Source organism: Geotrypetes seraphini, chromosome 1, assembly GCF_902459505.1.
Source record: "Geotrypetes seraphini chromosome 1, aGeoSer1.1, whole genome shotgun sequence".
NCBI classification, from domain to species: Eukaryota; Metazoa; Chordata; class Amphibia; order Gymnophiona; family Dermophiidae; genus Geotrypetes; species Geotrypetes seraphini.
This window is the reverse complement of record NC_047084.1, coordinates 285,626,996-285,654,405: the sequence shown is the minus strand read 5'-3', so window position 1 is coordinate 285,654,405 and position 27,410 is coordinate 285,626,996. Positions and strand designations below refer to the sequence as shown.

At 38.9% G+C, this 27,410-nt stretch overlaps 1 protein-coding gene across 2 annotated transcripts in view; it reads left to right on the top strand.

Moving 5' to 3' along the window:
• Positions 1 to 27,127, top strand: part of C1H20orf194 (chromosome 1 C20orf194 homolog) — a 308,395-nt gene extending 281,268 nt beyond the window's left edge. For both annotated transcript variants that reach the window (XM_033953173.1, XM_033953162.1), the window contains exons 31-37: positions 539 to 625; positions 2,666 to 2,772; positions 4,504 to 4,578; positions 5,728 to 5,930; positions 7,780 to 7,845; positions 10,521 to 10,614; positions 21,345 to 27,127. In XM_033953173.1, the coding sequence (XP_033809064.1) occupies positions 539 to 625; positions 2,666 to 2,772; positions 4,504 to 4,578; positions 5,728 to 5,930; positions 7,780 to 7,845; positions 10,521 to 10,614; positions 21,345 to 21,457 (745 nt within the window). In that variant the 3' untranslated portion in view covers positions 21,458 to 27,127. The remainder of the gene's footprint in view (positions 1 to 538; positions 626 to 2,665; positions 2,773 to 4,503; positions 4,579 to 5,727; positions 5,931 to 7,779; positions 7,846 to 10,520; positions 10,615 to 21,344) is intronic.
• Positions 27,128 to 27,410: the final 283 nt, after the last annotated feature.

Genomic DNA, 27,410 nt, shown 5'->3' with positions numbered 1-27,410 from the left:
TAGCTAGCGGTATATTTCAACTGATTAATGGATATAAGAAACATGGTATATAGGTATGAATAGAAAAGGAAAGAGGGTAAATTTATTGGAAATATGTTGTTATGAAATATAAGGGGATATATGTACTATGATGAGATATATATTGTTGTGCATTACTTTGTATAATAAAATGAATAAAGAGTTTGAGGAAGAAAGGGTGGGGGGAGGGACAGATTTAATGTAAGATTAATTGTATTATGAAAGAGAGATGTATAAGTATGTATAAGTTTGGACGAAATATTTTGTTGATATGGGAAGGGATGGGAGGTGGATGGGGGGTATTAAAACATGTATAATAATATTGTTTAAGAATGTCAAGTGAGTTATGTGAATTAATTGTAATAATATTGTACACTTGTTGAAAGAAATAAAAAGGAATAAAGATAAAAAAAAAAAAAAAAAATATCAATTTTTTTTCTATATCCATAAGCTTGGAGCATCATTTATTAATGAATAAACAAATGCTTAATAAAATAATATGCATCTTTCTCTCTTACAGGAATGGAGATATTGAGCTCATTCTGTCCGAAAGCAGCTTTTCAAATCCTCAAATGCTAAGAACACGCTATTTAATGTATCCTGGGTGGTAAGTGTTATTCCTGGGGAATGTTTATAATACATGAAATATAGGGCTCCTTTTATTTATTTATTTTAGCTTCCATTTGTGCGTTGCACATACCTATACAAGCTCTTGGCGACATTACAGAGGAAGGGGTTAGAAGAGGATAGGAAGATACAGGAGAAGAGGATACAAGTGATTAGGTGTCAAATAGATGAGTTTTCAGTTTTTTCCAGAATTTGGTGTGGTTAGGTTCCGTCCTGGTCATTTCAGTAAGGTCATTCCAAGTTTTTATGCCTAGAAAGGTGAGCATGGAGTGGAAAACACGTTTGTATTGCAGATTTTTTGTGGAAGTATTCTGTTGAGGGTTCTGCGGGAAGTAGACCATGCCTTGAAAAAGAACTGGATGAGAGGAGCCGCGGAGTTTCTGTAAAGTATACGGTGAATGATACATGAAGTTTTGACAGGATGGTTAGCCAGTGCAATTGTCTGATGGAGGCTGTAATTGAGTCATATTTTCTCAGGTTGAAGATTAATCTGATAGCGGTGTTTTGGATGAGTTGCATTTTGTGAATCAGAGTGGTGTTGATTCCCATGTAGATGGAGTTGCAGTAGTCAAGTTGTGGAAGTATCATCAGCTGTACAACTAAGGCAAAGTGGTGTTGGTGAAAGTATGGTCTGATTAGTCTTAGTTGTCTCAAGGTATAGAGGGATTTCTTTCGGAGACTGGAGATTTGTGGTTCCATGGTAAGTGTGGAGTCCAGGATGCAACCTAGGATTTTGGAGGATTCATCTACAGGGAAGGTCTTGCCCGATCAAAGAGTAATGTTGTTGGTGCCGTCTGTTGGGGTATGTGGAAGTATAGAACTAAGGTGCGCTAGCATTTGTATTGCGCACTTAATATTAGCGTGCACAAACCACGTGCTAAACGAAAAATACTAATGCAAGCTCTATGGAGGCGTTAGTGTTTAGTGCATGCGGCATTGTAGTGCGCGCTAAAAACCGCTAGTTTACCTTAGTAAAAGAAGCCCATAGTTTGTGTTGAAAATGTGCACAGAGAATATAACTTCTTTGGCATAGATTGCATAATGCTCTTTCACTAGTTTTGTTTAAATATTGCTAAAAATGGTATTGTATGAAGATGTTTGATATACTTTATATACTCAAATATAAACCAAGATAAAATTTCCTTCTCCTCTCCCCCCCCCTTTTTTTTTAAGGGGAAAATGTTAACTCAAATATGAACCAAGAGTTTATATTCAAGTGCTGCCTAGTTGTACACCCACCCACTCCCTAATGAACCCAGCACTGGCTTCTCCGCGGGTCCACCTTAAATCCTGGTGGTCCAATGGTGAGCCAAGCTGGGACAGGAGTGATCCCTCCCTCCCCCGAAGAGAGGTGTTGTGTCAGCCAGCCACAGAATCAACATGTGCCCCTTACCTCCCTCTTTCCCTCAAAGAAACAATGAAGGCCTCCCCCCATGTCTACCCTAGTCACTGGTGGTCCAGTGGAATGTGTCGGGGCAGGAGGGATCCTCTTATGCTGCTGCCCCTGCAGTCTCACTGAAAAAAAATGACTGCTGTGAATTCCTGTGGCAACCACATGGGAGGGATAGAAAGACACTGCAGAGGGAAGGCTTGGCCCGGCGGGAAGGCTGCAAAGCAGCCTGTTCAGAGCACTGCCGCTGTTTTGGGAGGCCTCAGGAGCTGCTGCAAAAGGGGGGATGGGTGAGAGGTGAGAAAAGATGCTGCACATGGGGGGGAGAGAAAGGAAAGAGGAAGAATTGGGGTGGAGGAGAGGAAGGGAGAGATGATTGTTGTACATGAAAAAAAATAAGACATTCCCTGAAATAAGCCCTAGTGCGTTTTTTGGAACACAGATTAATATAAGACCCTGTCTTATTTTCGGGGAAACACAGTAGTAATAGTGGTAGCTCACAATGATAACTAAGCTCCATGGTGGCTTTTTAAATGAAATTTTAGAAGGCGGCTGTTCTGGTTTTTCTGATGCTTTTGGCAAATACTTATTTATGAAACAAAATCATTTTATTTCCTAATTTTCTTTTAGGTATGATGGAAAGTTTAAATCTGGGCCCATTTTTCCATGGATGGATCAGATCCGTGTCTGGTTTAGCCGTCCTTTAGAAAAAGCACAGTTTATGACCAGATGTAAAGGTAAAATGAAAATTTGGTGACATGGCCATTTGTATGTTGTATGATGGAAGATTAGATATTTTTCAAATGTAAATGTGATAGAATGCCTGTTTTGTATGACAGTCATGTGCTTGACCATGTGTATCTCTTTATTAGACTATTGACTAAAACCTAGCTGTTTAGTTTGCCTTTATTTTGCCCTCGATAATAGAGTAAATCAGTGCGTCTGAACATTCTCTGCTATGTATGTATTATTTAGTGGGTATGATCAGAATTATATTTAGTCTAGCTGCTTGTCCTTGACAAAAAAAGCTGAATCAGCCACCAAATAGGTGATATAATGCAATAGTGCTACAAATTATTGCTGTCGCAGAACTCACAAAAATGGCCTAGTGATTGGAGCACTCTTGGCAAGTCATTTAACATTTCATTGCCTAGATACAAAGTACCTGTCTGAAATATATAAACTGCTTTGATTGTAACCACACAAAAAAGCAGTATATCAAGTTCCATACCCTTTAAAAAGTAGTTTGACTTGACTTTAAACTGTTCTTATTTAAGAAATGTGCCTGTAGGTGGAAAATGGTCTCCATGGGTACTGGGTTGTTCCCTGAAGGTAAAGCGGGTTCAGCATCTGTAAGATAAGAGACTTTCAGTTATCACAATCACTTCTGCCATCTAAAAAACATTAAAGGTGAGAAAGGCTGCTCAGTTCATCTTACAAGTCTAAATATTCCCAGAGGGAAGAAACAGGAAATAGCACTCAACCCAAGGAAGTATTCCTCTTTGGAAGATACTGGGAAGGAAATTGCCCCACTGAAGATATTGTTTAAAGCACAAGCTTTTTTCCAAACAAGTGGAACCTGAATCCAGAAACAGACAGATCTTTGGTTCAGAAGGTAACCACTACAGAGAGATCTTTCTGGGCACAGAAGATTCCGGCACCTGCATTGCAGATGGTTAGTGCTGGACGCTGGTGCAGTAGGTTTTGTTTGGAAACAGTACAAAGTAAAAAGCAAGCTCAGCACAAAATTTTGGCAGAGAGAGTACAGCAGCACAGTGCAAAGAGATCCCACACAGCAATTATGTGCAGAACAGATTACTTCAGCACAGCATAGAAGAATTCTCTGCAGATGTTGCTGCAGAGAAGAGATATTCCAAGGTTATAGATAAGACAGGCAGCCACATCCTTAGGCCCTTCTCATAGAGCTTAATATCTAATATGTTATCCAAAGTAAATATGAAAGAATGCTTTGAGGAGTTTAACAGAACAGCTTCCATAGACATACCAAAGTCTTATAAAGGAACCAATAAGACCAGTGCTGAAGAATTTTTAGGAAAAACTGGCCTTGAAAGTTCTACCAAGTGGTTTAATAAATGGTACTCTCAACTGTTATTTGTCCATTGTTATTAATTTCTTACTATTGTGAGAACAATTGGTAAAGAAAAAAAAATTACAGTGTGTTCTCCCATAAACCTACTGGAAAAACATTGCATATCCTGGTATAGTGCCATATAAATCTGCTCCCATATACTGTATATTTTGAAAAGTTTGTTTGACAGTTTCCCAATATGTCAACCATTTAATTTTGGATTTCCTTAGCAACACTGGGTAATTCAGCTAATATTCAAACATAAATAAAAACTGTAAACTTTGTAACACTGAATTCCCAGTAGTGTGATCCTTTCTTTTGGGGAAATAAGAAATTAAGATGAATAGTTCATGGTTCCCAATTTTTGTCTTTTCAACAGCAATTAAGTCTTCAGTTAAACCCAATCCTTTTTTGAGGAACATATACCACATTGTTGGCAAAGTCAGGTTTTCAGGTAATTGAATTCCTTTTCTATTCAACCTGCTATATTTTTTGTTACTTCATTATAGGGTCTTAACTAACAACATGTTTCAACACCATCTGCTATAATAAAACCCTTAGCACACATTCGCAGTTGAAACTCCATGCAGCTGTGATCCCTGATCTGTGGCTCTATGTCGCCACATGCGCAGTAGGGGCCTTCGGAGGTTTGCGACACGTGCAGCGGTTTCCCCAGCAATGTAGGAGAAGCTTGTGGCAGTTTGCGAGTCCGATGCGTGCAGTGGTTTCCTCCAGCTGGGCGGTGTGCGAAGCTTCCCCTATCGCTAGCCTGTGGCGATTTTCGTGTCTGACAAGAGGGGTGGTTTCCTCCAGCTTGAGCCTGTGGCGGTTTTCAACGCTTTCACTATCGCTATAAGGTCCTGCCAGAGCTGCTTCATAAAACATACCGAGCAGGGAAACAGCACCGCTGCAACTACCACGCATGTGTACACCACAAACCAGCGAGCAGGCTGGACAAGGGGGAGGTAAAAGGAAGGGATAAGGGCTACTGCTGGACAAGGGAAGCAGGGAAGGGGTGCTGCTGGACAGGGGGGAGGTAAAAGGAAGGGAGAAGGGTTACTGGACAGGGGGAGCAGGGAGGCGGTGCTGCTGGATAGGGGGGAGGTAAAAGGAAGGGAGAAGGGCTACTGCTGGAAAGGGGGAGCAGGGAAAGGGTGATGCTGGACAGGGAGGAAGTAAAAGTAAGAGAGAAGGGAAGACAGACAGGGGGAGAGAGACAGAAAGAAAAAAATGACAGTCAGACAGAAAGAAATGCCTAAATCTACACATCTATTCTATCACCCGTTAATGTAAAGGGCTAAAAAACTAGTTATATATAATCTTACGTGTTGTAAGGCTAATTGTTAGATAACATGTAACAGCTACATTAGAATATATTAGATTTTACATTCTTTTCAGAAGTTACTCTCTGTTACACAAAGATGAGAAATATTTATAAAACTGTTAGATTTGCTTATTTTCAACTGTTATCAACTAAATTCATTTTTGCTTGTTTTGTTAAATGTACCTGGTACCAAAGAACTTATTAAACTGTACATTAGAAAATGCAAATGTAAGATGCATCCACCTTAGATCATTTTTTATATTTATGGGTTTTTTTCAGATAATGAGAAGATGATTGAAGTCTGCCACAATGCTTTAGGAAATTCTCTAAGCCTTATCCCTGTGCAAGAGGGACCAACCCCTCCTTGTGATCCAAAGATTGATACACAAGACAGCAATCAACAGCAATGTTTCCTTGTATTCATTGGTTGTTCTCTTAAGGAAGAGGAGATTAAAAACTGGCTCAGACAGTGTGCAAAACAGGTTAGGGATACAAAATTAAACATTTTTTTTTGGGGGGGAAGCATTTTGTTTTGATCTAGTTCTGTTCCCTATTTATGTTGGTGTTTATCACTTAATATACTGCCTTTATTGCCAGATAAATCAAAGCAGTAAATGATCTGTTCTTTCCTCCACAGTTATTCAGTGACATTACATCAGTAACCAGCAATATTGATCAGACACATAAATAGGTGATGTCATCTAACTGGCATGGAACATCACTCCCAGGCTCTTAAAAATAAATCTGAAATTCTGAGCATGCACAGCATTCTCCTCAGTTACTTGATAGTCCTATAAAGAATGTAATTTCTGGGGAGGTAGGAGGAATTGTGTACCAGATCAATTCTGCTATCTATGTAAAATATTGTTATAGCAGAGAAATCATGATTTTTCCAACAGCAGTCAAGCTAAAGGCAATGCAATATTAACAGACTGAGGCCCAAAGTTTCAAAACTTTAACGCATTTGCTAAACTGGTTTCCGATGGTTTAGCCTGCATGCATTTTAGCAGCAGATTATCAAAATGGATTTTCTCAGTCTTTAGCAAGTTTTCTAGCAGTCTCCAACACTGCCATACAAATGGGCTCTTCAACATTGAAAATTGGTGTCAGTTTCCTCCAAATTGCCCCCCAAGAGCATAAAGTTTCAGACCCTGTTGCAGAGGAGCTCTCTTCCTGTTTATAGACCTGTGCGGTCGAGCCCGTCCACAAGGGGAAAAAGTGAAGGGATTCTGTTCCAAGCACTTCAAGTGCCCAAAAAGATAGGAGGAGATATTATCCCATTATAGACCTAAGGGCCCACCCCTCCCCTCACCTGTATGCAGCCCCCCTTCCCTTTCCCTGTACCTCTAGTTCACTATTGTGAGCAAAAACTTCAATGTGCTCCTCGCGACCGCGTCATCTCTCCTGCTGATGTCACTTCTGGATGCCGCACATAGGAAATGACATCAGAGAGAGTCGTGAGCATCACATTGAAGTTCTTGTTGCACGCAGCAGTGAACAACTAGAGATATGGGGGAGGGGAAGGGGAGGTGCACGCGTGACAGGGGGGGTTTGAGGAAGGAGCGGGGGAGGGGTGCCCCCACCCTGGGCCCCTCTCACCCTCGCTTCTTAAATGGGTTTCAGAGTCTTCCTTCCACATTGAGGACAATATTTTCTGTAGAAATAGAAGAAAAATAATAAACTTAGACAGCAATATTTTAATGCAACAACTTCAGAGACTGGAGGCAAAATCTTTTGGAGTAGGAGAGACCTTTATTTTCGTGCCCATTTGATAGAGTAAGAAAAACCAAACAGAAGGGACTGACAAGTCCGCTGAATGCAGGAAAGACCACACATGCTCAGAACTTACTGTAGGTTAAGAGTTTTAAATGAGCCATTCTGTCCCTGTGCCATTGAATCACCTCATCCAGTGGTGTTCCTGACCCAGTCCTAATTAGAAAGAGGGAGGACTAGGATTCTGAGGTCAGGTTGGTGCTTCGCGGTCTTGTTATTTGCACATCAGCAAACATTCATTAGTCCAATATTTCCCAACCTGTCCTAAAATGCTGTTTCATTGTCTGTTTTCTCCAAAGAATTGGCATATATACTGTATAGCTGGCAACATTGTATTTTTTTATTTTTTTTTTTTACATAATATGAAGATCAAAGAGCAGGTTATAGTTTTCTACACAGCAGCTTCTAGTGCTGCTCTTTAACTGACTTTTTCCTTTATATTTGTATGGACAGGTATAATGTTCCCTCGGTATCTCTTTCTAATGGTTTGATTCTAGCGAGAGTGATTTTTTTTTTTTATATCTGTAATGTTTTACTAATGTCAGAATTTATGCACAGAAACCTCAGAGAAAAATCCCAAGAACCAGAGGGATGTTGACTTTGCAGGAGATCAAGAACATTCATGTAAGCAAAAGTCAAGCACTAAGAGAAGATTTAAAATATAAGTACTGTACATTTTTTTTAAACCTCATCAGAACTCTTTTTTATAGTAGTAGTAGTAATCTCAAGAACTTTTATTAGAATTTTAATACAAAACGGATAATTATGCAGAACTTTAGTGACAAAAAATTGATTTCCCTTTAGACAAGCTGTTCAATATGGGCAGAGGGAGATAATTCTTTAAAACATTTTCCATATGTAAAGTGTTGTTTACATGTGGAAAGTAGCTGTTATAAAATGACACAATTGTATATATACGTACAAATATGTATGCCATTGAGAGCATGTTTTATTTTTATGTACCCATAATTTAGTACAGTGGAACCTTGGTTTACGAGATTAATTCGTTCCAGAAGCATGCTCGTAAACCAAATTACGCATATATCAAAGCGAGTTTCCCCATAGGAAGTAAGGAAACTCGCTTGATTCGTTCCCACCCACCCCTGAGGCCAGCGGCGCTGCTCCACCCCTCCGAGAACAGCATTGCTCCCCCCTCCCATGAAGCGGCATCCCCCCGCCAGCCTGAACAGAAGCCTTACCCCATCTGGCAATGGCACGCAGCCCCAGGATGTGCCGGTGAACAAAGATCCTTCCTGTTGCCTGGGCCTTGAGCATTTGCGCATGCTTAAGGCCTTCTGGCTCTCGCTCTTTCTGAGATTCTCAAAGATCTCCAAAGATTCTGGTTGGCCTGTGCCTAAGGCCCCTCCTATGGGCAGTGCCTTAGGCACATTGGCATACTGAAGAATCCAGTTGGCCCAGATACCTAAGGCCCCTCCTATGGGTGGGGCCTTAGGCACCTGGGCCAATCAGGCCCCTCCCCGGTGCATCCCAGCAGTTTCATGGTTGAGTTCTTTCAGTACCCTGGGGTATATACCATCCAGTCCAGGTGATGTATCACACTTTAACATATTGTTTTGGCTCGGTACATCTTCCAGGTTCATTGAGATTTCTTTCAGCTACTCCACATCAACACCCTTGAAAACCATTTCTGGTTTAGGTAGATTTCTTACATCTTCTTCTGTAAAATCCAAAGTAAAGAATTCATTCAGTCTCTCCGCTATGGCCTTATCCTCCCTGAGTTCCCCTTTAGCTCCTTGATGATCCAACAGTCCCATGGATTCCCTCATAGGCTTTATACATCTGAAAAAGTTGTTACTATGAATGTTTGCTCTCTGTGGCAAGTTTCTCTTCATATTCTTTTTAGCTTTCTTTATCAATGCTTTGCCAGAAGACGTATGAGGAGAGACTGGAAGCCCTGAATATGTATACCTTAGAGGAAAGGAGGGACAGGGGAGATATGATTCAGACATTCAAATACTTGAAAGGTATTAACGTAGAACAAAATCTTTTCCAGAGAAAGGAAAATGGTAAAACTAGAGAACATAATTTGAGGTTGAGGGGTGGTAGATTCATGAGCAATATTAGGAAATTCTACTTTACGGAGAGGGTAGTGGATGCCTGGAATGCGCTCCCGAGAGAGGTGGTGGAGAGGAAAACGGTGACTGAGTTCAAAGAAGTGTGGGATGAACACAGAGGCCCTAGAATCAGAAAATAATATTAAATATTGAACTAAGGCCAGTACTGGGCAGACTTGCACGGTCTGTGTCTATATATGGCCGTTTGGGGGAGGATGGGCTGGAGAGGGCTTCAATGGCTGGGAGGGTTTAGATGGACTAGAATAGGTTTTAACGGAGATTTTGGCAGTTGGAACCCAAACACAGTAGCGGGTAGAGCATTTGATTCTTGCCCAGAAATAGCTAAGAAGAAAAAATTTAAATTGAATCAGGTTGGGCAGACTGGATGGACCATTCGGGCCTTTATCTGCTGCTGTCTACTATGTTATGTTACTATCTAATTTGCCAGTGACTATATTGCACTTATTGTACTGTTTGCTCTCTCTAATGTTTAATAAAGAATTTAAAACTTAAAAAAGGTATTTACTATGCCATTTAAAATTCTATGTGGGAACCATTGCAGTAATACATCTAAGAGGATTCCTTCTGAATATTTGCCTGTACCTTAATCTTGCCCTATTCATTAATACCATTTGAGGTGGAGTTGCACAGGAAAATTGACAAGTGTTAAAATGACAGATTAGGTATATTGAGGTCCCAATATCAAGGGTTTCTATTCCCTTTGGTTGGAGTCTTAATTTTGACTTGCCCCGTTTGGGTTACACATATCAATGACTACCGTGGTCTGACACTCAAAGCCTGTACTAAGTCTGAGTCAAATTTGTTTAAAGCCTCTTCTGCTGCCAAGTTGTAGGCTGCTGAAGCCTTTTTATCTGAACTTGAATTTATCCAGGGAGGGGGATATAATATACCAACTCAGACAGGGTTTTTGAGGTATGTGATGCATCAAGATAGAAATTGAAAAGTCAGCGATTTGCAGAGGAGGACAAAGAACAGGGCAGCTTTCCAAAGAACAGAAGTCTAAACGAAGATGAGAGAACAGAGTTAATAAAGAGCTGCAGATTAAATGCACTTGGAGATCAGTAAGGGAAGGCTGAACTGTGTTAAAAAACAGATGGAGAATGTAAGGACATGAAAAAATTCCTTATGTATGAAAAGAAACAATGTTAGGCTTAATAGATTAAGTTTTGATATCAGTGTTCATTATGGTGTTGAACTTTTCAGATGAAAAGACATTTGGAGCCTCTTCCAACTGGATACTTCTACAATGGGATTCAGTTTATCAATTTCCTGGGAGACAAATCAGATTATCACCCATGTATCCTTTCATTTTTTTATTGTGTGATTTTTTTTTTTAATGATAAATTACATGTAATGTTCCTGGTATCGATGTACAAAATGTTAAAAATTGATCTTGCTGCCAGAATTCTGCTACTAAAATGATGGTAACTTGATGACAGAATACATATTTCATTCCTGTTGACATAATTGTCCATTTTATTTTATTTTATTTATTTACATTTGTCTTGTTCTCCACTACTTTCATTTGGAGACCATTCCACGGATTCCTCACCCTTTCTGTGGAAAAGTATTTTCTGAGGCTACTTCTTAGTCTATCCCTTTTCAACTTCATCCTATACCCCCTCACTCCAGAGTTTCCTTTCAGTTAAGAGACTTGCCTCATGTGCATTAAAAACCTAAAAATAGCCTTACTAGGTCAGACCAGAATGCCGTATTTAAGATGGCCAATCCAGGTCACAAGTACCTGGCAAAAACCTAAAGAGTATCAATATTCCATGCTACCAATCCAGGGCAAGCAGTGGCTTCCCCATGTCTGTTTCAATAGCAGACTATGGGCATTTCCTCCAAGAACTTGTCCAAACCTTTTTTATAACCAGATATGTTAATCACTCTTACCATATTCTGTGGCAACGCATTACAGAGCTTAACTATTCTCTGAATGGAAAAATATTTCCTCCTATTGGTTTTAAAAGCATCTCCCTGTGGAGGGGGAGGGGCGCTAGTGAGCACCGCACGGTATGGCCACTTGATCCTTGTGCTCCAGCGTGATTCAAACTACAGACTCCATATTAACCAACTTATCCTTGTGCGAGTTCGTTCAAACTTTCCTGCCCGTTCGCCTTAACATCATGGCTACCACCAAAATCGGAAAACGGCGCAATACAGATCCTGTATCGCCGGATAAATCTGCCCCGAAGGTGGATGATGATACGGCCTGCATCATACTGAAGGAAATGCGCTCACTAATGGCGGACATTAAGACGGAGCTGACGACATTCAGAGCTGAACTTACGGACCTGAATCAAAGAATGGAGATGACGGAAACTAAAACAAAGGTCAATGCCGAGAATATCTCCACCTTGATGAAACACGTGAAACGAATTGACCGTCTGGAGCTCGATCTTGAAGACGCAAATAACTGAGCCCGAAGGAGTAATTTCCAGATCCTCGGATTACCGGAGGCGAGGGAGGGCCGGGATATGATCCAGTTCCTAACTACCATGATCCCAAAACTACTTGATGTTGAATTTCCTCAGCCATTTGAGCTCAGCAAAATCTTAACGACAAGTATCCGAGGGCGGTGGTGGTCAGACTGCTCCAGTACATGCAGGTTCTTACCATTATGCAAAAAGCCCACCTGCATTCACCAATAAAGTATGAAGGCCATACTTTAATGTTTGTACCCAATCTCAGTAAACAAACGGCTAAAAACCGTAAGCTTCTCCTGGAATACCGCCCGAAGCTTAAATCACTGGGTGCAAAATTCGGAATGCTTTATCCTGCAAAAATGAGGGTTACTTATAACAACTGTACAAAGGACTTCATCAGACCATTGGACCTCACTGACTACCTGGAGAAGTTGCATGTATTCAATGCACTGCACTGTACTGTGGAGGCGACTTTAGATTCTGGGGTTCGTTCTTATAGTGCTGTATTGCTTTGAACTATACTCATGCATACCAACTACAGAACTGCTGGATAGTTGGTTTCTTACTTTCTCACGCTGTGTGGCCTGGGACTGCACTACCTGTGGTTTCACTGACCCGTGTTCCAAACACTGCGACAATGATGTTTTTGTTATTGTTTTCTGTTCTTGTTTGCTTAGAATGTCAGTCAAGATACACTTGTAGGTTTTCCTGCTTTATGCCATCAATACTGTTTTATTTCCATGCCACACAAGACCATGTTGCAGTTTTTCACTGCCCAATGCTATGCCATTGACTTGTGTTACTCTTAATGTTAAGGGGCTTAACAATAATGTTAAACAAAAGAAAATTCTGACATATCTAACTGAACTTCATGCCGATGTTATATTACTGGAAGAGACCCATTTAAATGCACATGATTCTGAGAGGCTGAGTGTGCCCTGGGCATTTCCTAGTATTTCCTCTTCTTCCTTAGATAGGAAAAATGGGGTTCTTATCCTCATACGGAAGCGCCCATAGATCACTATACTCTCTCAGATGCACGATGCCTTAGGCAGATGGGCTGTGGTGGTTTTAGACATAGGAGGTTTTCATGTGATGATTATGAACATCTATGAACCCAATGTTGATGACTTGAATTTTTTTGCCTCTGTTGCTGAGCAATTATATAAACACATGGAAATTCCGTGTAAATTGGGAGGTGACTTTAACTTAGTCTATAATCCTAGTATTGATAGACAATCCTCTTGCGCTTTTAAAAAATCTAAAATGTGGTCTCAATTACAGGAATTGATTAACCAATTTCAACTTACAGACCCTTGGAGATTGTTGCGCATGTCTGATCGTGAGTATACCTTTTTTTCCAGTCCACACAACTCTTACTCCCGCATTGACTACTTTCTGGTTACTCCTTCCCTTGTAAACAAATTCACTCATCAAATATAAAGGGTATAGCTCTATCTGATCACGCTCCAGTGGTGTTGACCTTGGCAGATATCGGTAAACCCCATATTCGAAGCCAATGGAGGTTCAATAACAATTTACTGCAAGATCCTGAATTCAAAACCTATATTGAACGGGCCGTCCAGGACTACTTCGACATCAATAAACCTGAAGACATGAATTGGAGGATTTTATGGGATGCTTTTAAAGCGTACATAAGAGGTGTTATCATATCGTATGCTGCCCATAGGAGAAAGAAAACTTCAGAGGACTTAGAAAATATGGAACATGAAATAAAATCTCTGGAACATAAACACAGTTCCAACACCTCTGACAGGCCCATACTCCGACAACTACAGGCCACAAAATATAAATATAACCTTGCACTCAGTAACATGGCTGTTAATCAAATATTTTCACAATCAGCCAGTTACTACATGGAAGCTAATGTCTGTGGCCGCAGTCTGGCTAACTATTTATAAGGTAGAAGAGACAAAACCAATATCTCTGCTATCAGAGGTGCTGATGACACCATATTGACTGACCCCTCTGCCATAATGAGCCAGTTTCAGCGCTTTTACAAACATCTTTACTCCTCTATTGTAGACTCCACTGTAGACCCTGATGTCTTCCTGAAAGACCTCTCCCGACCCACATTGACGGAGGAGGATAACACCATTCTGAACAAACCCATCACTTGCTCTGAGTTAACCTTAGCACTATCTTCAATGGCGAAAGCAAAGGCTCATGGTCCAGATGGACTGACAACAGAATTCTATCATTCCTTTCAGGAACTTCTGCTTCCCCACTTACTGCCCTTCTACACTTATCTCATTGAATCGGGAGAGTTTGATGGCTCTTTTACAGAAGCTACAATAATTGTGTTACCCAAACCTAACAAAGATAAAATGTTGATTCAGATCTATAGACCCTTATCGCTTATCAACATTGACGCAAAGATATATGCCAAGGCTATAGCGACACGACTCCAGCTTGTTTTACCTCGTATCATCTCTCCGAAACAAAACGGATTTATGACTGGTCGTCTTGCTGCTGACAATACTGGTTTATTTACACATATAATTAACTATGCCAACTCCACTGATACAGCCTTGGTGGCCATGGCCTTAGATGCAGAAAAGGCATTTGATTGTATAGAGTGGTCTTTTCTCTTTTCTGTGTTAAGGTGGTTCAGATTCCAACCTGACTTCTTGTCCCTGGTTAAGGTTCTCTATTACAATCCAACCACAAAAGTGCTCATTGATGGTTTATATTCAGATGTGTTCCATCCCACCAGAGGGACCAGACAGGGCTGTCCTTTGTCACCACTGCTCTTTAACATCGCTTTGGAACCCTTACTGATAGTGATACGATCTCATCCACATATTCATGGTGTACACTGTGGGGGTTTTGAAATAAAATTATCTGCCTATGCGGATGATGTCCTGATGTATGTGACACCAGATTCACTCAAGCAGATATTAGCTGTTCTCTCCTCCTACTCCTGTGTCTCTGGATATAAGTTGAATCTGACTAAGACTGAAATTCTTGCTCTCAATTGTCCTGAGATTAAGGAAGAGATCGTTGATCTGGGTCTTCAGTGGACTACTAACAAAATAAAATACTTGGGTATATTTTTCGGTACGACTATAGAGAAAACCGTTGAATACAACACCCAATTCATCTTAGATTCCATTCAATCTCTCACCTCCAAATGGACTCCGATGCGCCTCACCTGGTGGGGGCGATTGAGCACCATTAAGATGATGGTGGCGCCAGTTGTGAATCATGTCTTAAGCATGCTTCCTGTGTATCTATCCAAACATACTTATGCAAAAATTGAGTCTCATCTGTCTAAGTTCTTCTGGAATAACTCTACTCCTCAGATTGGGCTGAAGAAGCTGAAAGGTGAAGTTACTGATGGAGGAGTCAAATTTCCCAGCTTCTTCGACTATCACACCGCTTTCATTCTGCGATGTAGTTTAGCCTGTATCTCTGATCATCAGGTCCCCATATTCATGCTCTGGTCTAATTTGGAAAAAGCTGCTTTAAACATTACTGATTTACGCTTGGCCATATTCACTCGTGACCGCAGAGCTGATAATCACAGGGAACCTACTTATTCTACTAAACTTGCTTTTCAGGAAACTGATGGACTAGCTACCATTAGATGGAAAGATACTTCCCACATCTGTCTTTGGAACAATGCCAATATTATGATACAAGGGAAACCTGTTAATTGGGTCTTATGGCAATCTGCAGGTATATGGTCCCTTAGTCAATTATATTGTGCTAACGAATGGATCCCCTTTCCTGTATTACAGGAGAGGTTCCACCTCCCGGGATCTCAATATTTTCAGTGGCTGCAACTCTTGTCACTCAATTAAGGCTTCTACTGATGTTTCAACGTTACAAGACTCTCAACCCACACTGGCGGCCTTGAATCATCTGGTAGAGACCAGGAAGAAAGGTAAGGCTGCTTTTTGGTACCAATACATCATTGGTGCCAAATTTCAAGGCACCTTTGCTTTAAGAGATATTTGGATTAAAGACACTGGTAAAGAGGTTGGATTGAAAGAGTGGCAATTGATCTGGACTGAATCTTCGCACACCCTTCACTCTGCCAGCATATCTCAATCAGCGTACTTTCTCCTGAACCGGGCCTTTTGGACGCCCTATAAACTCAGTAAATTGCCAAATTCGACCACAAATCGTTGCTGGTCTTGTCAATCAGAGGTGGGTGCCCTTGACTACATGATTTTTGAATGTCCACCTATTAAATCAAACTGGCTTAAAATTTGGGATACAATTAGCATGGTCACCAAGATTGATGAGGATCTCACCCTAGCCATTGTAATCTATGGCAAATATGGACTACAAGGGACAATAGACAAGTGGACTGAGAAGTTGCTGGGATGTCTTTTATTTATTACCATAAAAACTGTTCTGTCCAATTGGAAGACTTGCTTTAATCTGTCCTACCATATTTGGTGGACACAGGTGTGTCAGGTAGCCAAATTTGAAAAAGCCCGTGCAGAAGAACATAATTGTATTGATAAATATCATAAAATATGACGTGCCATGATTGATTTTTGTGAATCTCTCTGATATTACAATCTTGCACCAGGTTATTGTTTGGTTGTATATGGCGTGATGCAGCGTATGCACTTCATTTCTGACTGACTTTTTCTTTTATGTTGAGTTCTTGCTGTTCTCTTCTGTATTACTATGTTTATTGCACATACAGCTTTATCTGATGGATATCAATCTTCTTTTGTACAACATGTCCATGTGCATGGTTACATAGTATATGTATTTTTATTCACTGTTATTATAAAACTAATAAAAATATTGAACTAAAAAGCATCTCCCTGTAACTTCATTTAGTGTCCCCTAGTCTTTGTAATTTTTGATGGAGTAAAATATCGATCCATATGTACCCATTCTATGCCACTCAGGATTTTTTAAACTTCAATCATATCTCCCCTCAGCCATCTCTTTTCCAAGCTGAAGAACCCTAACCTCTTTAGTCTTTCCTCATACGAGAGGAGTTGCATCCCCTTTATCATCTTGGTCGCTCTTTTTTGAACATTTTCTAGTTTTCGCTATATCTTTTTTGAGCTAAGGCGACCAGAAATGAATGCAATACAGATGCATTATAACATTCTTAGTCTTGTTTACCATCCCTTTTCTAATCATTCCTAGCATCTTTTTTTGATTTTTTGGTTGCTGCCGCATGTTGGACGGAAGGTTTCAGCATATTGTCTACAATGACACCCAGATCTTTTTCTTGGACACTGATCCCCCCCCAAGGTGGAACCTAGCATCTGGTAACTATGATTTGGGTTATTCTTCCCAATGTGTGTGAAAATCACTTTTCATTTGTCTACATTAAATTTCATCTGCTACATAGGTATTTAAACATCCCTATCATATCTCCCCTCTCCCACCTTTTCTCCAAAGTATACATATTAAGATCTTTGTCTGTCCCCATACACTTTTTAATGACCATTTTCATAGCCATCCTCTGGACCGATGTCATCCTGTTTATATCCTTTTGAAGATGCTGCCTCCAGAATTATACAAATGACATCTCACTAGAGTCTTATACAGGGGCATCATTACCTCTCTTCTCCTATTCAACACTATTAGAGAGATTGGTTTGTCAGGAGAGGGGTTGTGTTGGTTTCATGGCTTTTTGACTAAGAGATCGTATCAAACCAAAATGAAGAGGGAATTATATAATAGCTCGTTATCTACCTGTGGTGTCTCAGAGGAGTCATCCCTGTCCTCTTTTATTTACTGTGTTAGGGAAAAGAATTGGGACTTACTGTATATACCACCTTTTTTTAGTTTTACAACCACATTCAGTAACATTCAATAGGCCAATTGGGTTTTAAATCTCTACTATATTCTAATGACATCACCGTGATGCTTCCAGTCAGTTTTGACTGGGTTGAGACTCAAAATCAACTCAAATGCTGTATGGATACAGTTGATAATTGAATTCATAATTATAAACTCAAATAGGGAAGAAAACAAATTTTTATTGGTGGCCCCTGATCATCCTTGGCCAACCTTTCTTTTTATCTGGATAAGGACCAGAATTCAATGGAATTCATAGCACGCATTTTGGTTGTCCAATTGGATAAATTGATATCTACAAAATATAAAATTAATCTTTTGATGAAAAGATCTTTTCTTCTAATGAAACATGATGACAGATAAGGGCCAAATGGCCCATCTAGTCTGCCCATCCACAGAGTTCACTATCTCCTCCTCTTCTTAAGAGATCCCATGTGCCTGTCTTACGCTTTCTTGATTTCAGACATAGTTTTTGTCTCCACCACCTCTACTGTGAGATTATTCCAATAATCTGCCACTCTGTAAAAAAGTTTTCCTTAGATTACTCCTGATTCTGTAACCTCTTAATTTCATCCTATGCTCTCTCATTCTGGAGCTTCCTTTTAGCTGAAAGAGACTCACCTTAAGTGCATTTATGCCACGTAGGTATTTAAACGTCTCTATCATATCTTCCCTCTCCCACCTTTCCTTCAAAGAATGAATATTGAGATCTTTAAGTCTGTCCCCATGAGCCTTTTGAGGAAGACCACCAACTATTTTAATAGCCTTCCTCTTGGCCGACTCCATCCTCTTTATATCTTTTTGAAGGTGCAGTCTCCAGAATTGTACACAATATTTTAAATGAGGTCTCAACAGAGTCTTATACAGGGCCATTAATATCTCCTTTTTCCTACTGGTCATACCTATCCCTATGCGCCCTAACATTCTTCTAGCTTTCACCGTTGCCTTTTCAACCTGTTTGGCCACCTTAAGATCATCACATACTATCACACCCAAGTCCTGTTCCTCTTTTGTGCACAAAAGTTCTTCATCCCCTAAACTGTACCATTCCCTCGGGTTTTTGTAGCCTAGATGCATGACCTTGCATTTCTTAGTATTAAATCTTAGCTGCCAAATTTCAGACCATTCTTCAAGTTTTGCTAAGTCCTTCCTCATATTCACACCATCAGGGGTGTCTACTCTTGCAGATTTTGTTATCATCCACAAAGAGGCAAATCTTACCTGACAGCCCTTTAACAATATCGCTATCAAAAATATTAATAGAACAGGCCCAAGAACCGAACCTTGAGGCACTGGTAACATCCCTTTCCTCAAAGCAATCTCTGTTGACCACTACTCTCTGTTGCCTTTCACTCAACCAGTTCCTGACTCAGTCCATCATTTTGGGGCCCATCCTGAGGGCACTCGTTTATTTATTAGACACCTATGTTTAGCACTGTCAAAACTAAATACACCACATCTAGCGCTCTCCCTCTATCCAATTCTCTGGTTTCCTTGTCAAAGAAATTGATCAGATTTGTCTGACAAGACCTGCCTTTAGTGAATCCATGTTGCCTTGGGTCCTGATTCCAGAAACTGCACTATTGTCTGTTTTAAAAGAGTTTCCATAGAAGTCAAACTTACTGACCTGTAGTTCACTACTTCTTCTTTTACTTCCACTTTTGTAGATAGGGACCACATCTGCCTTTCTCCAGTCCTCCCGCACCACTCCTAAGTCGAGAAATGCATTGAAAATGTCAGCCACCGGAGCAGCCAGAACTTCCCTAAGTTCCTTCAGTACCCTCGGATATACACCATCCGGCTCCATGGCTTTGTCCACCTTCAGTTTAGCTAGCTCTTCACGAGCACAATACTCTTAAAAGCAATCGGGTTCTACTACACCTGGAAACTCAATTTCGAATTTTTTTTTAAATGCTGAAAATTGAGCTTAAAATTTACAATCATTCCAGTGGTCATATTTTTGCACTCTAATGATGTCATCAGTGTCACTGGAGTGTGGAAAAATCATAAATACATATATATCTTTAATAAAACTACTTAAATTTGTGAACTAATTGTAAATTGATGTACTACAATTCAAATATATTTATAAAAGTGCAAATATAAAAACAGTAACTCTATATAATATCATACTAAATAGCATTGTATATAAACAAATGGCTCATAATACTATGCTCTCTTCCTGTATAGTTTATCAAGTCTTTATAACCATGTACTTATGACATACTCTGTTTGAGGCTTGTGAAGATAAGGAATGAGGCGGGGACAGAGATGATGAAAGATCCATGGGACAGGGACAAATTTGTCCCCGTGTCATTCTCTACAAATGATCTTGCATACACAGTAGACACAAGGCAGCCAGGTTATGACATCAAGGGAACCAGACCTTTTGTAAAATAGGCACTATTACAAGGCTGAAGGGCCAATCTGCATAGATGCCATTTCATTCAGATTCCGTTTGGGGAACAGCTGCTCCCTTTGTGTGCCCCTGCCCCCCTCCAGCTACACCTGTAAGTCACAGACTACTGGATGTCAAAACCCTTTAGAAATTTTCTGTTGTAGTTGGACAGTTCAATCCGATTTGGAAAAAGTCATCCCCCTTCAAATTATACATTAGCAAACAACATTCATGAGAGATGTAGTCAGACAGGGCTGGGGAGCCCATGCAGACAGGTTCCCCACAGGGTTTGTAGTTATCCCAGGGGAGACACTGCCAGATGAATTTGCTGAAATTGAGAGCAGTATAGACTGTCAGAAATGGGTTGACCAACAAATTATACCTCTACATATAATAATAATTTATTGTTTATATACCGCCAAAGTAGTTCTGGACAACCAAGTTTGAGTAATGTCAAAAGATAGAGAGGAACAGGATCTTATCTTGTATTTGGAAGCTTTTAGAATGTGGAAGAACACTCAGGGCTACTTGCCTGGCAAAGGACTAGGGCTGTTTTCTGCTACCGGCCCTATTGGGTAATTCTGGGGTAGTGAATTCTGCAAAGTTTGAAATTCCCCAGTATTAAACGTTAAATTGCTAGTCTTACTTGCTAACATTTAACCCCCAGTCCAAAGTGGATGTTTAATGATAGGCACAGCAAGCTCATAGCATATAGAGTAGAGAGAGCATGCAAAATCCCAATTTGCACTATATATTATCTAGCTGAGATGCATATATGTGCTCATTTTGGCAGATATGAGCTTATGTCTTGGTATGCATACCATGCACATTGGAGTGGAGGAGTAGCTGAATGGTTAGGGCAACAAATTGTGATCCTAGGGCAAGCTCTTTATGGCCCTGGGCAAGTCACTTAATCCTCCATTTCCCCAGGTACAAAAACTTAGATTGTGAGCCCTGTAGAGACCGAGAAGGTACCTGCATCTGTTGTGTACAGCGCTGCATACACCTTGCAACATAGCATTGTAGAAATGATTAGTAGTATTAGAAGACTCTGAGTGCAAGGTTCCCCAAATCTTTTTTTCAAAATTTCCACAATGAACATGCTTGAGCTATATTTGAATACAATGAAGGATTGCGTGTAGATACCTGTCATGCATATTCTTTGTGGAAATACTGAAAAGCAGACTAATTTGCAGACTGGATTTGGAGTCCCCTACATTGCTGTATAGGTCCCAGCTGTCTTGGATAATAAGATAATGTCAACATTTTCTGTATAGCTGAGATCTTTTTTTAAAGGGCTGGTTAAGCAACAGAATTACTCCTGTACTCTAACATAATTATATGGTAATAGAATTTAACTTTGTAAATCATTTTCCTTAATATCATTACCACTAGTAATGGACCAGTTCATAAATGATTATTTGGAAGAAGCCAACCGAGAAATTGAAAAGTACAACAGAGAGCTGGAGCAGCAAGAATATCATGACCTTTTTGAGCAAAAGATATAACTGAGCATATTTGTGGTATAATGTGATGTTCTCAATTAGACACATCAGTATCAGTTAATAAAATGTGCTCTCTCTTATTGGTCATACAAACAAAAAAGTAACTGACAAAGTAAAACTGTAATCTAGTAGGTAGTCCCTAAACTTATCAGTCCTTTTGAACATTTTGCTGTTGGGTTTGGGAACTCTTTATGCATTTACATTTTTGTATTGTCCAGCTCAAATGCTTTTAAACAAAAAAGCATCAGCTAGAATTTTACACACACCAATATTGCGTAGCTAGCAATGCAAATGTAGAATAATGCTGAATGGGGGCCTAAGTTTAATGATCAAACTAGTAAACCATGTTGTTAATCATAATGCTTTTTCTCACTTTGAAAGGCACTTTAAAATGTGTTGTAAAGAAACTTAGGGCTGGATTCTCAAAAAAGTTGCACCTGCTGGCACCTAACTTAATTGTTTTTAAGTGGTGTGATAATTGGGACACACCATTAAAAAACAAAATCTCATTTCAAAAATTAGGCGCTCTCCAGAACCGGCGCCTAATGATGTCGAAGCCCGGAAGTGGGCGTGTTTAAGAGCAGCGCCGCTGGCCGTGATTCTGCATGGACACTAGGCGCCAGAAATGTAGGCCTGTAAAAACTCTGGCCTACATTTCCATTGCCTAGGGTCCTTGCTAAGCACCAGTATCCTCGATTCTGGAAATGGCGCCTGTCTGTGATTGGCACGTGGCAGGCCCCGCTTACAGAATCAGTCCCTTACTGGGCTCCTAAAGGCATAAAGAGCTGACCCTCCTAAGTGGAAGCTGGGGAATAAGGGAGGAATCGTCAACTGCTTCCACTAGAGATTATACTGGAACTGCATCATGCTGTATTTTATAGCAGTTCTTGTAATCTTTGATTTGCCTAATTGAAACTGAGACTCTTGAAAGTACCTTTTAATTTTAGATCATCTTCAGGTGATCACCTGCTTACTAGGTGATAGTCTAATTGAAAAAGGACTTTATTATGATGTATAAATTAACGCATCATAAATAGACCTTCCATTTTTAGTTTTAACTGATAAAACACCCTGAAGTGAAAAAAATTCAATCGGTGTTTATTGGATAAGCTGTGAAAAAACATTGTTCCCATTCCACTTCTATCTAGTACTTTTTGAGCCTATTCCCTGCCTTAGATATGTTGCTTTGTCTTTGCACCTTTTCTATGCAGTAGAATTTTATAATGCATTAGAAAACCCAGATCTTTGCTAATCCTTTCTTATTAGATTCAAGGTATCTGATCATTTTAACTTTAAAAAAAAATGTAATACTCTGGGTTGTTTTTAAAAAAAAAAAGTTTCCTTTTAATTTCTCGACTGGAAGGTCACAGATGAAGTGCTCTGATCCTGAGAAGATGACCTCACAGAGATGACACCTTGGTCTGCTTTGTGCAATCTAATCCGATGTCTGTGTGTATTGAGTCTTGTCTTTAACATGTGGCCAGTGTAGCATCCTACTTCATATTTTCTGTTTTCAATAATATATACATTAGATGAAGTGCATGAATAGGTTATGTTGAATATCTTTTCTATGTGGGGTCCTGTGATGTATGCTAGCACAGTTTACATTTTGGTGAATTATAGGAACTTGTGCCATTCTCCTCTATTCAAGCTGCTGTTAAAAGTTTGCTTTTTACCAATTTTGCTTCAGATTGGGTGGTTGTTGGAAGGCCAATATTAGCTGACCAGGGAATATCTTTCAGCAATTCATCCTCCTGGAGTAATAGCTATTAGGGGTGTGCAAACCAGAAATTTTTGTTTACAAGATTATTCATCAGATTTTTTTTAAAAGCTTTCTTCTCAGGAGACTGTCATTAATAGTGTGCATATTGATAAATGCACATTATTAAGCAATAGAACTACTATTGATGACAAAAAATTAAATAAATTCTAAAAAATGTTTCCTATTGTTTGGGTTAACATGAAATAACAAATGCGCATCCTTAGTAGCTCTTAATATTTTTCTGATTTTTCTCTGTTTTTCTAGTTGTGAATTGTATGTCACTACATAGGGGAGTCACTCTGTGGTTTTCTGTTCATTATAGTGCAGTTTAAGGTGAAGAACCGAGGATAAGATGATATACCGAACAAAAGGGAAAGTAGGCTTTGAGAGAGTAATGGATGCTTGGGTGAAAAAATCCAGGAAAACTAGATTGGGTGAATAGGAAATGTTAAAATACTCTTCCCCATTTAATGCATCATTTTTCTTTATTTTTTTTTAAAAAAAAAAAAGACCTAACACTTTTGCACATTCATCTTTACTCCCCTCATAATTAAATAATGTTTGTGGTTTCTATTGTGCAATTTATACTTTCTAAAATAGTTTGCTTTAGTTTTCAGGTTTTTTTAACATGTTACATGGATGGGTTAGCAACATAATCCCATGCAGAGATAAGATTCTTTTGAGTTTTTTAATTGTGTGTGGGGGGTGGTAGGGGAGTAGGGTAGGTAGCATGGTTTCAGTATAGCTATTCATTATCTCTAGTATTTGATCAAATTGCAATTCATTTGCTTCCAGAGAAAAAATATCTGCGGGATTTGACCTCTGGTTACAATATTGATTAAGGCAAATCCATAGAAAATAGAATTTTAGCTCAGAATAGTTACAGTGCTGGTGACATAAAGAAAAGGCTAAAACTAGACAAAAAGTTAGACTGAAGCAGTTCTCTGGCAATCCTGCTTAGGGCTCCTTTTACTAAGCTGCGTTAGGGCTTTAACGTGTGGAATAGCGTGCGTTACAATGCCCCACGCGCTAGATGCTAACGCCAGCATTGAGCTGATGTTAGTTCTAACGGGGTTAGTGTGCGCTAATCTGCGTGCGCTAAAAACGCTAGTGCACCTTAGTAAAAAGAGCCCTTAGAACAAGTAAATTTGGCTCGCCTTTCCCATATCCATTGAGGAGGGGAGATGAGTTGATATTGCTCAAAATGTTACTGTTGGGATGTTTGCAGGATCCTCAACTCTGTATCAAAAGATGTTGTCCAGACACATATATTTTTGCTGTGAGATATATTCATGATCTAGCAAAGCTATTGATCGCCTTTATGAGAATAATGCTCATATTTGTAAAAATTGATGGGGTTGAATATAACATTTATGTGACGTTATATTTCTTTTAAATATTTGATACTATATGGTTAAAAGTGATTGATATTCATGATGGGACCATCTCAAATATTTAAAGTCAACTCAAAATCAGTCTTAAAATTAGAACTATATTCAGTTTCTAGAAAATCTTTTCAATAGCATAAATTGGATTACAATATAGGAATGACTTGTGTTCTGTTAACATCTGTTTTAGTGATAAATTATATATTTCCTAAATAGTGGGATTTAGAATTTCAGGTGATGTGGATCAAAATGTAAAATGTTCATTGTAGATTCTTCATGTTCAAATCTAAAATAGTTGATAAAAGTTAAGAACGTCTCTCATGCACTTAGAGACATTGAATAATAGATTTTCTTATGGAGTACGATATGTATGCTAGCGGTTTTTCTAGCTTTCTTAGGATGACCTATGTGACAGGCTTTAGAGCACTGTTGAGCTATCTATGCATGGCTAAGTGAATATTTTTTATACAGTGCCTGTTAATGTATGGGCATTCTTGATATTTTGAAATCATCTTTAATCGGGCTCTTTTTACAGGCATTTTATTAACATTTCAGGACAATTTGGGCAACATATACCACATACTTATAAAATTATGAAAGAGGAAGAAGTAGTTAGCAAAATTACAATATGACTTGTTAATATAATTATCTACAACTACTGTTAACTTTTCCATTATAAGGATAGACATATTGTTTCAGAAAAGCCATATACTGTATCTGTGGTAGCATAAGTACATTCGTACTTATTTGTTAGGTACTATAACTTAGACATGTAATAGTTGGAATAACATGTAAAATCATTTAAAAAATTAGGATTGTAAGTTCTAAGTGCAATTTCTGTGTGAATAGATGAGGCTAGTTTCATTTAACTCTGTTGACTCTTTAAAAACTTGCCTTTGTGATTGCATAAAATGTCCAAGCTGATATCTATAAACTGTATTCAGTAGATTACGAAACTGTATACTTGGTATTCCCGTATGCTCTGCACATGAGTTAGTTTTTAAAGAATGAATCAGGAGACCGTAATAAGTGGCTTAATAGAAAAGATTGCTAGTGCACGCTAGATTTTAACTGTCATGAGAAAAAGACCTTTCACCATGCTGGTACCGCTTCAGTTATGTAAATTATTTTGGTATTGAAACAATGCAATTACCTCAAATGTTGATGTGTGACTAATTTGTGAATAAAATACAGAAAACTGTGATGGCGCTATGTTTTTTTTAAACATTGCAGTGCCTTGCTTATGGCGCCATTGATGCACTAAGCAAATTTGAATAGTGGTGGTCATAAGTCTTATAGCTTTCTCCCTCCTATTAAGAGGGCCTACAGTGTTGGTGAAAGGACTTAAAACAAATTAGCTTAAAGTATTAGTACATGCTGCGTAGGTAATTTGTACATAGAAAAACTCTTTGGGGACTATATGTGAAAGACTTGAGTTTATTTTAAATGTAGAACTGCTAACATTTTAATAGCAGTAAGAGTTGAATCTAACAGGTTGGCAGCACTTTTTTTCCATAGGCCATAATTTTATATTCCTGTTAGAAATGTATATATTGTACTGTAATCCTCATTTTAGGACTAATTATTTTGAAAGAGAATTGGATTACTCAAATATCTAGTTTTAAAGGTTTTGTAGCTACTTTAAACAGAAACAACCTCTGTATGCTTAAAATGTTTAAAGTACAAAAAAAGTGCCATTACACTGTGTCTCTTTGTACTGTATAAGAGAAAATTAGCAGTAACTTGAGCACAAGCATTTCTACTTTCCTGTAGACGTGCTTCTAGAGTCCTCAAGGGGTTTACATACCTTGCTGACCTTCTCCTGAGCAGCTTGTGGGGTGTGTTTTTTCCACAGAGAATGAGTGTAATTTGAAGATGCTGAAGTTATGGGAGGGAAAGAAGGGGGCAAACTTACAGGGAATCAATTGTAGCTTGAAATACTCTGTAAGCAGTTCATGCCGTTTTGAAGATGTTGGCTTTTGCTTCATGTTTGACATATTGTGTTAAACAGTATTGCAAAAATCACAGGGTGCATTTCAGCTGTAACTTGAAAGATCTGTAAGACGTTCATCTTAAGATTTTATTTGTCTGAATTTGCACAGCTACCAGCTCTGGAATACCTTCGCGGTGTTCTTGAAAGGGAAAATTTAATATTAAACTGTGAGTTGCTAGAAATGTTCATTTAATTTTTAGGATTTAAAAAAGTACCTCAGAATGTTTTTAAGAAATTTTAGTTTTGTGAGCTACTAATGATAAAATCTCACTTTACAGTGTGCCAAAATTCTCTTTTATACTAGTTTTTAATGCTGTGATTTTTCAAGTTAAATTAAAAACTTGTTTCCGTAAACACTACTGTAACTTCAGTGAAACAATTGTGTGATTGAAGCCTTTTTGCTTATTCTATTTATTACCTTCCTGTTTGTTATCCATATTAAATTCTTTCCATTTATTTTTGTATTTTACCTTGTGTGTATTTTATTTTTACACATGTGATGCTAAAAACCAATAAACTGTTCTCTTATGTATGGGTTTCATTTAATTGCTTGAATGTCTTAATAAGCAAACAAAAAATATTTTGCCTTTTGCTAGTAGTATAAAATTCATTCTTCAGATTACCAATTAGCAAAGGGAAATGGACTATTCCAGATTTATTTTCCTGCAAACGTTCTGTTTGTAAAATATGTGACAGGCCATGTGTCTATCAAGATTTGTTCCAGTGCTGTTGGTTTGATTTTGTTAAATATAAAAGGTCACTTCAGGGCCGACCCAAGAGTATCTGGTGCACTAAGTGAACTTTCAACCATGT